We start from the raw sequence: 13,337 nt of genomic DNA, 5'->3' as shown, positions 1-13,337 counted from the left end.
GTTACATAAGGGACCATGATGTCTGGGGCAAGAAGAGGCCAGAAGGAAATAGAATATATTGTTTAAAGAATCAAAATGAACAGTTCACATATACTGGTGTTTGTTCATTTTATTTGTGCAAGAGTGCTGGTCATGTCAGAGGTATTTTGGAACGGTTGGTTCAGTAATTTGGCCTACTGTCTTTTTTTCTCTATAACAGTTTTTCTGTTTTCTACTACACCTTGCACATCCACCAATCCAAGACACCCTCTAGGTGAGTATTTTTCTAGTTATCAAATGGCATCACTTGTTCCCAAGACAGTTGCCGCTTCACTAAAACTAGACTTTATTTTTCTACTCTGAATCTGGTTAATTGATTTCACAGAGTGTATCTTATTCCACAACTTTAAAAGTTACCAGCAAACTGCTGAAGAGCTGTTTTTCCATTATGGAAAAATCACAATAGGATTAAACTTTTTTTCTGAAATTTTAAATACCATTTTTAGACTATTCTTTTTGAATTTTCATTACAAACCTGGAGAATTAGAACAGGTTGTCTATATATTTAAAGAAAATATGAAAGTTTAAATATCATGAGATCACATGGGGTAAGGAATTAAAAATAACACTTGTTTTATTAGTGCTTTTAAAGTTTTCTAGAAATTAAGGATGTTTTTGCTGTAAAGGTTTAGGAGAGAAATTTTGAAAATAGCCCCTGGGTATTGAAACTGCATGTAGTTAGATTAATTGTAAAATCAGGTAATTATACATTCATGGACCAGAAAGCCTAACCCTTTTTATTTTTCTGTATTTGTCTTAGGCTTTTTTCTTTCTGATTTTTTCCCCCCCTTTAGCTTTTAAAATATAATTTTTAAAAGTTCTACTGATAAAGATATTTTCCTAAAGTCTTTAGAAATAAGTTCAATAGGATATCATGTTCACTTTGTTAATTTGGGGAGAATTGGATGAAAAGAGGAAAGAAATAGAAAAAAAACCCCTCAACTCTTGTAGAGTTGGTGATGCTTTTGTTTCTAGTTCAGCCTTGCAAATGAGTTTAAAATACCTGTAGCACTGCATTATTTAACTTCTGGCTCTGTAGAGTTTTTATTGATCACTTAACCTTCTGTTGCTTTGCCCTTACTCTTTGGTACTGATTAGCAGCTAAATGTTCTCACACATACTTCTGGAAAATCTGACTTACAAGTATTAGAACGAAAGGCTACATTTTATGTTTTTTAAAGGCATGTTTTCTCATTTCTCCTTGGGCATGTGGTAACTTGCATGGCTGAATTAGGTGGTTAGTTTTGTCAGGTTTCTCAGTAAGCTGTATAGCTCATTAGTCTTTTTCATGTAATCACACTTTTTTCCCTGCTGACTCTCCCTAGTTTTACCAGCACAGAATGGGAATTGGAAAGACAAAAGGCATTGGTCACTGTCTTCCACATACCATCCCTGATTTGGGTGGCATGTAACAATTTTTTGGGGGGGGGGATTAAATGCCTCACTTGCCTTTGTGCTCCTGTGTGGTTCCTTCCTTTTGCCAATATTTATGCTTGTTTTTCTCTTATGAATCTTCTGCAAGAACTTTGGAAAACAATAATCCTTGGATTTTCAAGATCCAGGATAAGAGGGTGCGTGTTTGCAGAAAAGGTCAAAATTTGAGAGTCCTGGAGTTGTACTGTACAACTGTTCTGGATTGGTGGATATGCAAATATTAAAGGAAGGGAAGGAGCAAATATTACTTTTGATGTGAGTGATCATAACATCTACATTTCCAATTTGGGGGAAATTTTTTATTTCAGCATCTTCCATCTGGTTTATTAAATTGGCAATACATTTTATTTTACACAGAATGTTTAAGCTTTATAAAATGTAGCATTTGAAAAATTCATGCAAGTGGTAGGCTTACTCATTAAAGAAAAATAATCATTGTGGTTCTTAGGAACATTTCTGATACTCCTAATCGTTTGGAATATTAGATCAAAAAATATTATATCATTATTTCTCTATCTTGCACATTACACAGGTTAATTGAAACATGTTTAAAATAAGGGAAAGTAGTAGACAATTTTAGAAATAGAATTCTGAAATTGAAGAAAGATTTTTACATTTATTCTTTCACTTGTTAAAAGTATTGAAGAGATGCCATATTAACCCACGAGAATTTGTTGATGGGCTATTGAGCTGTTGTTGACATATATGGAAAGGGCAGTAGTTCTGCTTGGCAACTTACTAATAGCCAACCTGGTCCTTATTGGCGTTATGTTGGCAGAGTGCGACTGAAACTATGGTTAGGACTCTTTTTAACACTTGAGGAAACTTTAGTTTGTATTTTCTGACAATGGGAGTGTCTCAGAGCTTTTTGCTAATTTATTTATTGCTCTTTATTGATGTGAGGGTATTTTGTGACTACTTTATGGAGGATTGAATTAAGGTAATAGGAGGTAAACAAGTGGTTCAGCAGGTAGTTCATTAATTTTAAACTGTAGGGTGGTACATTGTGGTAAAAAGGTTTATTTAATTCATATATTTAGTGATTTTAGGGAATGTGCACAAACATGGAAACTATGTCTTCCTTCTCTTCTTTGTGCTTACTGATACCATTTTGACACGGGTGACATATAGGTGCATGTTTATCTCTTTATTTGCAGCATATTTTATAGTGGTATTTTGCTTTATTATCTTTACTTGGTAGATAAGTGGAGCGATTTGATACCTTTATACTATTAAATACTGAATAGGAATAACAAAATGGCAAAAACCCCCACACCCCTTCTTTTTTTAGGTGGGGCAAGGGTAGATGGAAGCTATTATGTGAGACTTGTATATTACATCTTGAACAGCTTAAATATTTGAGCTGAGAATAATTACAGTAACACGCCTGACACATTTCATGTATTTGGGGGTTACTGAGTAAAATTTAGAATAAGATCAATTTTAATTTTTAATGCCAGTTCTTTCCTTAATTAGATTTTTCGTGAAGCTCGAAGAACAGTACCTAGTATTGTTTACATGCCTCACATTGGTGATTGGTGGGAAGCTGTCAGTGAAACTGTGAGAGCAACTTTTCTGACATTGCTACAAGATATACCATCATTTTCACCTATATTTTTATTGTCTACCTCTGAAACCATGTACAGTGAACTGCCTGAAGAGGTAAGAAGTGATTAAATATTTACCTTATTGTTTTGAAATAGTTGATCTTGTAACTTGGACACATTCTAATTTATTTAATAAATTTAACTTCTTTAAAAAAATAAATACTGTTTAGATTTATGCTTTGGTTATATCACTTATTAGCCCTGTGACATAAGAAAGTTAGTTAATGATTTAAGTTTCAAGTTTTTTTGGGGTGTACTAATGATCTATTTATCACTGTTACTGTGAAGATTGAGATAATTCATATTTAGACCAGAGCCCAACATATGTATGGTACGTACTATAAAGGCCTAAGCTGTATCACAGTTAGTTCCATTATGGTTAGCCTTCTTGTTCTTACTGTCTGGTAGATTATTTGGTGAGATTGGACCTTTCAGTTCTTTCCTTGGTATCATTATTGTTAATTTGACTGTTATTACTGCTGTGCATATTTTGCAAATCTCATATTTAGTTTTTGAGTTCAAAGCCAACTCATATTTAACATATTAGGATCAAAGGTAAAATCACATTTGTTTCAGAAAAAAATAGTAGTCAACTCATGTGAATGAAATTGATTTTTACAAAATGTGTGTTTTTAACACCCTAAGCTTACTAGGTCTTGAAATGATCGCCTTTAGAAATGCTTAGCAGTATTTTGCCCAGGTGACACAGTTTATATAAAAGATTTTGCATGTTTTAAAAGCTATAATGTAAACCTTGATTATATAGAATTTTATGATTAAGATACCTGTTTACTGAGATCTTTTGTTCTGTTTAGTACTTGTTAGCTATCTTGCTAAAATCAGTACACTTACTGATTTTGTAAATACATATATTAAATGTAGAATAATTCATTTTTGGTTATTCAGAATCTGATATTCTTAATTAAGACCATTAATCACAATGTTTTTTTGTGTTTTTTTTTATCATAGGGGCTAATAAAGTTTAGTAGAATGCTATATGTAGTAAGAGTCAGAAAAACCAAGTTGTACTGACTTACTAGTCTTTTGATTTTGGATAAACTTTTGAACCTAGAATAGCTTCAGTTACCTCATCTGTAAAATGTGGATAATAACAGTCAGGCTTCTCGGTGTGAGATAATAGATGTGAATTTATGTTGGAAACCACAGAGCTATAAAATATTTGGTATTATGAAGTAGGAATGTACTTGAAATTGATTTAAATGGATTGAACCTGGACATAACCTAGAAGCCACTTTTAAAAATTAGATCCTCACTGTCAAGTAGTTTTATTTTAATTTTAGATAAAGAAAATTTGGGATAATTGAGGGTTCTCCTTAGGAATATATAATTACCTGATGTTTTCCTTATATTGTCTGAAAAATTTGTAAATAAAAGTCTTATGAACCAATTTTCTTGATACAGCAATATTGCCTACTCCTGTTGTCTGTTCACATATGTGATTTTACTTTTAGTTTAGTTTTTTTTTTTTTTTTTAAAGTAAGCTCCACGCCCAGAGTGGAGCCCAACACAGGGCTTGAACTTGCACAACCCTGGAATCAAGACCTAAGCTGAAATCAAGAGTCAGATGCTTAACTGACTGAGCCACGCAGGCTTCCCTGTTGGTTTAGTTTTTATTTTTATTTTTATTTTTTTTAAAAGATTTTATTTATTTATTTGACAGAGAGAGAGATAGCAGATAGCAAGAGCAGGAACACAGGCAGGGGGAGTGGGAGAGGGAGAAGCAGGCTCGCCGCAGAGCAGGGAGGCCGATGCGGGACTCGATCCCAGGACCCTGGGATCATGACCTGAGCTGAAGGCAGTCGCTTAACCAACTGAGCCACCCAGGCGCCCCTGTTGGTTTATTTTTTATTTTTTATTTATTTATTTATTTATTTTAAAGATTTTATTTATTTATTTGAGAGAGAGAATGAGAGAGAGAGCACATGAGAGGGGGGAGGGTCAGAGGGAGAAGCAGACCCCCCGCCGAGCAGGGAGCCTGATGTGGGGCTCGATTCCAGGACCCTGGGACGATGACCTGAGCCGAAGGCAGATGCTTAACGACTGAGCCACCCAGGCGCCCCTCTTATATTTTATTTTATTTTTAGATTTTATTTATTTATTTGACAGAGAGAGACACAGCGAGAGAGGGAACACAAGCAGGGGGAGCGGGAGAGGGAGAAGCAGGCTTCCCGCTGAGCAGGGAGCCCGATGCGGGGCTCGATCCCAGGACCCTGGGACGATGACCTGAGCTGAAGGCAGATGCTTAACGACTGAGCCACCCGGGCGCCCCTAGTAATGATTTCTTGGCTATGACACTACAAGTACAGGCGACAAGAGAAAAAATAGATAAACTCCATTTCATCAAAATTAAAAACTTGTTGCATCAAAGGGCACTATTAACAGGCTGAAAAAACAACCCACAGAATGGCAGAAAATACTTGCAAATCATATAAGGGGTTGATATCCAGAGTATATAAGAATTCTACAACTCAAGAACAAAAACACCCCCAACCAACCAAACTTCCCCTAAAGGAGATGCTCAAATGGCCAGTAGCACATGAAAAGATGCTGAACATCACTAATGAAAAGGGAAATGCAAATTAAGACCACAGTGAGATGTCAGTTCATACCCATTAGGATGGCTGTCACCATAAAAACAAAAAATAACTAGTGTTGATCAGGACATGAAGAAATTGGAGCCCTTATGTGTTGCAGGTGGGAATATAAAGTTGTGCAGCGTCATTGAAAATAAATGATACAGTGATTCCTTAAAAAGTTAAACAGAATTACCATATGATCCAGCAATTCTGCTTTTGGGTATACACTCAAAAGAAGTGAAAGCAGGGATTCAAACAGGTATTTGTATACCCACGTTCATAGCAGCATTATTCACAATAGCCAAAAGGTGGAAACACACAAATGTCCATCAACAGATAGATGGATAAAGAAAATGTGGCATATACATATAGTATAACATTTTTTAGCTTTAAAAAGGAAGGAAATTTTAACACATGCTAAAACATAGATAAACCTTGAAGACATTGTGCTAAGTGAGATAGGCCTGTCACTAAAGGACAAATAAATGATTCCTCTTTTAAAAAGTTCCTAGAGGGGGCGCCTGGGTGGCTCAGTCGGTTAAGCCTCTGCCTTCGGCTCAGGTAATGATCCCACGGACCTGGGATTGAGCCCACATCAGGCTCCCTGCTTGGCGGGAAGCCTGCTTTTCCCTCTCCCACTCCCCCTGTGTTCCCTCTCTCGCTGTGTCTCTCTCTGTCAGATATATAAATAAAATCTTAAAAAAAAAATTAAAAAAAGTTCCTAGAGTAGTCAGATTTACACAGATAGAAAGTAGAATGGTGACTGTCAGGGGCTGGGGAAAGGGAGAGTATGGGGAGTTAGTATTTACTGGATACAGTATTTCACTTGGGGAGGATGAAAAAGTTCTGTAGTTAGATGGTATGGTTGCATAACAATGTGAATATACTTAATTTTACAGGCTGTATAATTAAAATGATAAAAATGGCAAATTTTATGTTATGACTATTTTACCACAATTAAGGTAAAAAAGACTACAAGTTAAGATTTAAATAGACCTTTCACTGAAGAGTTTATATTCTCTTAGGCTAATAAGGCATGAGAAAAGATACTTAATATCATTAGTCATTCAGGAATGGGATACCTCGGCACAACCACTAGACAGTACTGAATGTCGGCAAAGGATGTTAGAGAAACTCAAGGCCTTTATATACTGGTGGTGGAATTATAAAGCATGTAGTCATTTTTTGAAGAATTGGCGGTTCTTAAGATGTTATAAACTTATGATATGACTCAGCATTTCCACTCCTAGGTAACTACTGAAGAGAAATATGTTCACACAAAGACTTGAATGCAAATGTTCCTACTACCATTATTCATAATAGTGGAAACAGCCCATTATTCAATATTCAGTGGTGATTGGTGAAACCAAACATTGTTATATACACACAGTGAAATACTGTTCAGCATTAAATGGAATGAAATACTGACACATTCTACAACGTGGATGAGCTTTAATATATTATGCTAAATGAGAGAAGGTAGACAAAAAAAGACTACACGATACACAATTTCTAGTAAAGGCACATCTCTAGAGACAGTAAATCAGTGGTTGGGTGGGGAGTGTGAGCGTGAGTAGGGATTGATGGCAGATGGACATGAGGGAGATCTTTGGAGGTAATAGAAATGTTTTAAAACTGACTTGTGATGGTTGCGCAACTGAATTAATTTACTAAAAATCATTGAACTTAAAAAAAGTTTAATGAGGGATATTAGAAGGTATGCCTGAGTGTATCTGGGAAAGTCAGAGAAAGCATCACCCAGAAAGCATTGGCTTGAGTGGAGAGTTAAGAACAGGGTTAAGAAAGAGTGGATAGCACATATAGAGATCACCGTGAACCAGTGTGAAACTCCTTTCAGGGAGTTATATGAGGCTTCTTGTCTAGTTGCCTCATGAAATTTGAGGCTGGGAATGTCAGAAGATAGAGCTAGGAGTAAATTTAAAGTAAAATGTAGCCTCCTTATAAAGTGATGGGTTCTAAGCTGTTGGTAATAACCTGGCAGGAGTATCAGGGTATTATTACAGACTTACTCTTGGTATGCTTTTTGTATTCACAAAGTTCAACACAATGTTGAAAAATTATCAGAAGGAAGAATATTTAAAACTGAGATTAAATGTTTTGCTACTTTTGAACAAATTCTATTTATTTTTCAAGACCCAGTTAATGTTAGCTATTTCAGCTAAATCTTATCTAATGCCTCTTCATCCCTACCTCTTGCAGAGTCTCTTCTGTTTCTCTACGAGTGTTACAACATTTCTGGTGTGTTACCATAATGCTTTCTTGTCAAACTTTTAAGATCCTTGACAGTAGGAAGTAATTGTATTTTCTTCAAGTTTGTAATGGCAGTATTTGGCATTATATTTAGCACACGGGGCATTCAGTGGTAAATTTGTTTGGCTGAAGAAGAAGAAGAAGGACCAGTGAAGCATAGATCAAAGGGTTGGAGGGAATTTTACATGAAAGTAGTCTGCAAAGAAAATATTGGAAGGGCACATGGTGAAATTTTATAAACTCTTAAAGGATTTGGCTTTGGGTTGAGGTAAATAGTTCCCCATCCAGATTTTGAATTCTACTTTTCATTGATTGTTTCTTTTCTATGTTGGAATTTTAGAGGTGGAAAAGGCCTTTAGAGGTTACATAATCTAGTTTTTTTTTTTTTTTTTACTTATTTTGTGACCTTAAGTCAGTTACATAAACCTTTCCAAGTCTAAGTTTTCTCAAGTATAAAATGAAGGACTCCTATATATACTTCATTATTCTAAAGATTGATTGAAATAATATTTAGAAATTTTTAGTCTTCAATTCAGTAAGTGGTTAGACATGACAAATTGAATGAATTATCTAAAGTTTACTATAAACGTGTGGCTAAATTTGGGCTAGGATCTAATGTCTTGAATTTTGATCCAGTGTTTCCTCATTGTCTCATAGTTGGTTCTTCTTTCCACATTAGTGACCTTTTCCCATCTTCATTTACATTTTCCATTTTGATCTGGGCTGGGGAAGAAAATTGCCAACTTTACTCATTCAGTCCATGCTAATTACGCATTAGTATGTCCCAGTCACTGTGGTAGGTATAGGAAAACAGATGAATAAGGAATGGTTCTGTTCTCAGGGAGTTTGGTGTCTAGAAGTGGAATATAGACCTTCTAGGAAAACATAAAAATTAAAGTGTGTAGGGCGCCTGGGTGGCTCAGTTGGTTAAGCGACTGCCTTCGGCTCAGGTCATGATCCTGGAGTCCCTGATCCTTGATGTCCCACATCGGGCTCCCTGCTCGGCAGGGAGTCTGCTTCTCCCTCTGACCCTCCCCCCTCTCATGCTCTCTCTATCTCATTCTCTATCAAATAAATAAATAAAATCTTAAAAAAAAAATTAAAGTGTGTAGAATTAATGTGGATGATGTGGAGGATTTAAACAGCCTATCTTGCAAGGGGGACATCTGGGGTCAAAGCCTCTATAGAGGAGGTAAACAATGGAGAGATAGGTAATCACCAGTGGGAAGGAACTGAGGGTTGTAAGAATGACTGGCTTAATATCGCTTGGGAGTTTTGTGTGGAAGGTGGTGTCATTGTGGAGCATTCTAGGAAGAAACTGAAGGTATAGTTTATTTTCAGTGAAACCGGGATTCCGGAAGATGCAGTAGAATAGAGTTGGTATGAGAAGAACCCAGGAAAGGAAATCACCGAATAGGAAATACATAGAAATAACATACAAGAAGACAGTATTGTTAGCATCCTTCCAGCTCTCTAATATAGATTCTAGGTAATTACTTTCTAGCTCTTATGCAAGAAGTCCTTTGAGGTTTGCCATCTAACTATTATAATCAATTATCCTTTCTGCTATTATTTGCAGACTCTTCCAGGTATAGTATAATTTATTAATGACTTGGGCAACTGGTCATTCTCCCATTATGGTTTAGTCCATGAGATTGAATCTCTCAACAGCATAGCCTTAGGATGAGGTTAACCCTAACCCCACATGAATGAAAATTGAAAATGGTACTGGAAGTTGAAGAAATTGTAGTTTGGTATAATAAGTAAGCTTTTAATTCTCTATATATTTAATGTCTTTGTGTGTATGTGTATGTGTGTAGGTTAAATGTATCTTTAGAATACAGTATGAAGAGGTCTTGTATATTCAAAGGCCTATTGAAGAAGACAGAAGAAAATTTTTCCAAGAATTGATTCTCAATCAGGCATCAATGGCTCCACCACGGAGGAAACACACTGGTAAAGTTCCTAAAGCCTTTAGGAAAATGGGGGGAACGGAATGGGGAATGGAATTAAGAAATGCCCTTTCTTGGAGTCACTTTTTAAAAAATTCATTTCTTGTGGAAGTAAAGTCAGTTTTTTAGATTCTACTCTTTAGATGGACACTTCTCTTTAGATGGAGTGGTCATTGTGTTTACCTGACTTGAGGAGATTGTGAGGTACCGCCTCATAGTTAAGGCCTTACTAAAAGGTGACTGTTAATGAAGTGTTCTTACCATTTCAATCCAGAGGCTGTGGTAGATTTCACATTCTGAGGCTCAAAAAGTCTTCAGTTCTGTTCAGTTTTAGTCAATTTAAGTACAGAGGACTTGAACTATAATTGTGAGAACACCAGGTGGTGTGCTGATTACTTTGTGGGTCAGGGTAGGTGTGATGGGTCAAGAGCTGATTAGAATGTTTGCCTTTTCTGGTTTATTTATTTTTCACATATTTATTGAGCACCTATTATGTTAGGTTTCCAAGTGCCTACCATAAGATATCTATCATGACTTTGTTTTAAGCATTAGAATTTTCTTGGATTTGGCCTAAGAGCATACTATTTCAAATTTCAGCCCCCTGACTTAAGTGAAGAATGCATTCTAAGTCACTCAAGACACTCTTTCTAATCTTAAAGATGTATAAAAGATAAGGTCTTCTTTGTAATCTTTCACCCTCTTCTTGAAAATAGCAATCCTGTTAAAGTTTTTAAGTGTCTTTCCCGTCGTTCTATCTTTTGTGTTTCTCATGTGGTTCTTGTAGGATATTAAATACATTTCCACCCCTTGCAAGTCCTTGCTTTTCCATATTCTACTTCTGTTTTTTATTGATTATATTATCCAACACTTCAATCAGTTGATTGTTCCTTAGTGACTCCTTTCCACATTTTCTCAGAGTTCTAAAAATGAGCACCTATCAAATGGCTATAGGTGTGGGGTTTTTTTCCCCCTAGAAACCTTGGGAAATTAAATTGGAAGTTACACCTTCTGATTATTGGTTGTTGCTCCTGTTAATCTAAATAACAGTATTTAAAATAGTTCATTATGAGAATGATTCATTTTATCTTGCATACTCCCAGATACATCTTAGTCTCATAGATTGAATTTTCTGTGTTAAAGATTAACATAATTCTTTTTATTTTTGAGTTGCTTCTATTGACTTTTCATTTTTTATCTTAGGGGCTATTTAGAAATCAGCCATAATCCTTAAAATTTTAATCCTGAAATTCAGTGTGATACTGGGAAAATCTTTTAAGGAATTAGGGAATAATATGTTTAGGAAAGTTAATACTTTACTTTTTGAGAAGATTTTTTGTTTGTTTTAGGGTAGATAGTGAATATTATAGATTTTATATATAACACTATAGACTGGATTTTCCATCTTATCCATGTCTTTGGGATTCTTTTTTTAGTTCCTTTTTTTTTTTTTTTGAGGGAGAGAGAGGGTGGGGAGGGGCAGAAAGAGAGAGAGGGAGAATCTTGAGCAGGTTCCATGCTCAGCGCAGAGCCCCACACAGGGCTTGATTTCATGACCCTGAGATCATGAGCTAAGCTGAAATCAAGAGTCAGACAGGTAAATGACTGAGCCACCCAGGTGCCCCCAGTTTGTAATTTTTTTTGCTCCCTACACAGGTACGTACCATTCACTACCCCTACTATGTTGTACTAAGAATATGAGTGTAGAAGACTTGTCTAAAATTAGAACTCTTTTGGGAGTGGGAAGGATCAAAGAATTGTTACTTGCCTCTTTTACTTTCATGCATATAAGGCAACCCCATTTTGAGAAGGTTTTTAAACAACATTGACTTTAAGCACATCAGTATACAGTTCTTCACTTCACCTAAAGGTGTTTTTGTTGATTTGAAATACTTCTCATAAGTTGTATGTAAATCGTATTTCAAAATCAAATTATTTAAAATCATATCATTTGCCATTTAAAGGAGTCCTACTGTGAGTTGTTTTATGGAGTAAATCTATTCTGTAATATACTGTTGGTTTCCGTTCAAATTTCTACTTGCTGGGTTTGCAAGTGGTTTGTATGTATTTGGAATTCTTTTTTGAGTGAATGACAGAAAAGTAATTGAGGTCCTGGCTCTACCATGTTGGAATCTTAACATTTTCTTCTATTTTCTTTAGGTCTTTGTGCTATGGAAGTGCTTCCCCTTGCACTACCTTCTCCACCTCGTCAATTATCAGAATCAGAAAAAAATCGGATGGAGGATCAGGAGGAAAATACTTTAAGAGAGTTGCGGTTGTTTCTCAGGGATGTAACCAAGAGGCTGGCCACAGATAAACGCTTTAACATCTTCAGCAAACCGGTGGATATTGAAGAGGTCTTGTTTCAGTAGTGTGCAAACAGTGAAGTTGAACTGGCTAAAAGAAAAAAATATTGACATCTTTTTTTGGAAGGAAAAAAAGCAAAGGCATGGATGAATATTACCCCTAGCCTGTAAAATTTTAATCCATGTGATAACTACTGATGTCATCAGCAAACATCTGGTGACTTTTGGATGAAAATAGTGACCAATTTGTATGTCTTCTTAATTAGTATTGATCTTTGTGATCTCTTACTCTTCAGTTTAAGAAGAGGATTAAAAGTTACTTTAGTGAAATGTCCATACTAGACTATTTTTATTCCAGGATAAATCTTGCTCTTAAAAAGTATATTGGTGTTAACCAATCAAGACCAATTAATTTTTTGGCATTTTCCAAATTATGTATACCTTAGTGAAAGAGGTGCAAAAAACCCTGAAATTTTTCTTTCATATTTTGGAAATGCCTGTGACTAAGATGCTGTTTGAAGTTAAGCATATCCTATGCAGCTAAAATTGTTTTTCCCTGCAAGGATTTTCTCTGCTCCCAGTGGAAAATTTCTCACTTTTTATGTGTATTGTTTTGTGTCCTTGTGGGAGCATGGTTTGTGATGATAAGAAAAGAAATTTTCCATTTGGAATCTACTGTAATGGTGTTGATGAAATTTTGTTTTTGTTTTTGTTTTTTTATCCTGGGATAATATAGTGTGTGGATGAATACAATATAGTCTTTACTGGCCTTCTTATAGTTCAGACTCCATGTTTGAACAGCTTTGGTGTTGTTAGTTTTAAGTTTTTTCTTCATCTTTTTTTTAATTTGAATTATGAAATTATTCATAGTTTAATGTTGCGTCCTTGTTGTGAAATCTGTACTTTTGGACCTGAGCAGATTCCTTTGGAATCATTACCTCATCTATGACTGGGAAGAATGAGCTAGCATTATTTTTTTTTTCCCTCTGAAAATAGCTGTTTTCCCATTTTTTGTTTTGGTTTTTAGTTTTGTTTTTTTTTTTTGAGTAAAGGGAATATCTATAACTTTATTTGTATATTTGTATTTATCCACAATACATAGTTTTATCCATTTGATCCTTCTAACAACTTCAC

The 13,337-nt window shown here is 35.4% G+C and overlaps 1 protein-coding gene across 3 annotated transcripts in view; it reads left to right on the top strand.

The window, feature by feature from the left end:
• The window catches only part of ATAD2B (ATPase family AAA domain containing 2B), a 160,539-nt gene that overhangs the window by 104,920 nt on the left and 42,282 nt on the right, over positions 1 to 13,337 (top strand). For 2 of the 3 annotated variants that reach the window (XM_035000670.1, XM_035000668.1), the window contains exons 19-21: positions 2,950 to 3,135; positions 9,769 to 9,904; positions 12,058 to 12,239. In XM_035000670.1, the coding sequence (XP_034856561.1) occupies positions 2,950 to 3,135; positions 9,769 to 9,904; positions 12,058 to 12,239 (504 nt within the window). Of the gene's footprint in view, positions 1 to 2,949; positions 3,136 to 9,768; positions 9,905 to 12,057; positions 12,255 to 13,337 lie in introns of all 3 variants that reach the window. The other variant, XM_035000669.1, reaches the window with a different exon arrangement.

The sequence above is a fragment of the Mirounga leonina genome, unplaced genomic scaffold, assembly GCF_011800145.1.
Source record: "Mirounga leonina isolate KUSES-001 unplaced genomic scaffold, KU_Mleo_1.0 Mir_125, whole genome shotgun sequence".
NCBI classification, from domain to species: Eukaryota; Metazoa; Chordata; class Mammalia; order Carnivora; family Phocidae; genus Mirounga; species Mirounga leonina.
This window is presented reverse-complemented; position numbering and strand designations above follow the sequence as displayed.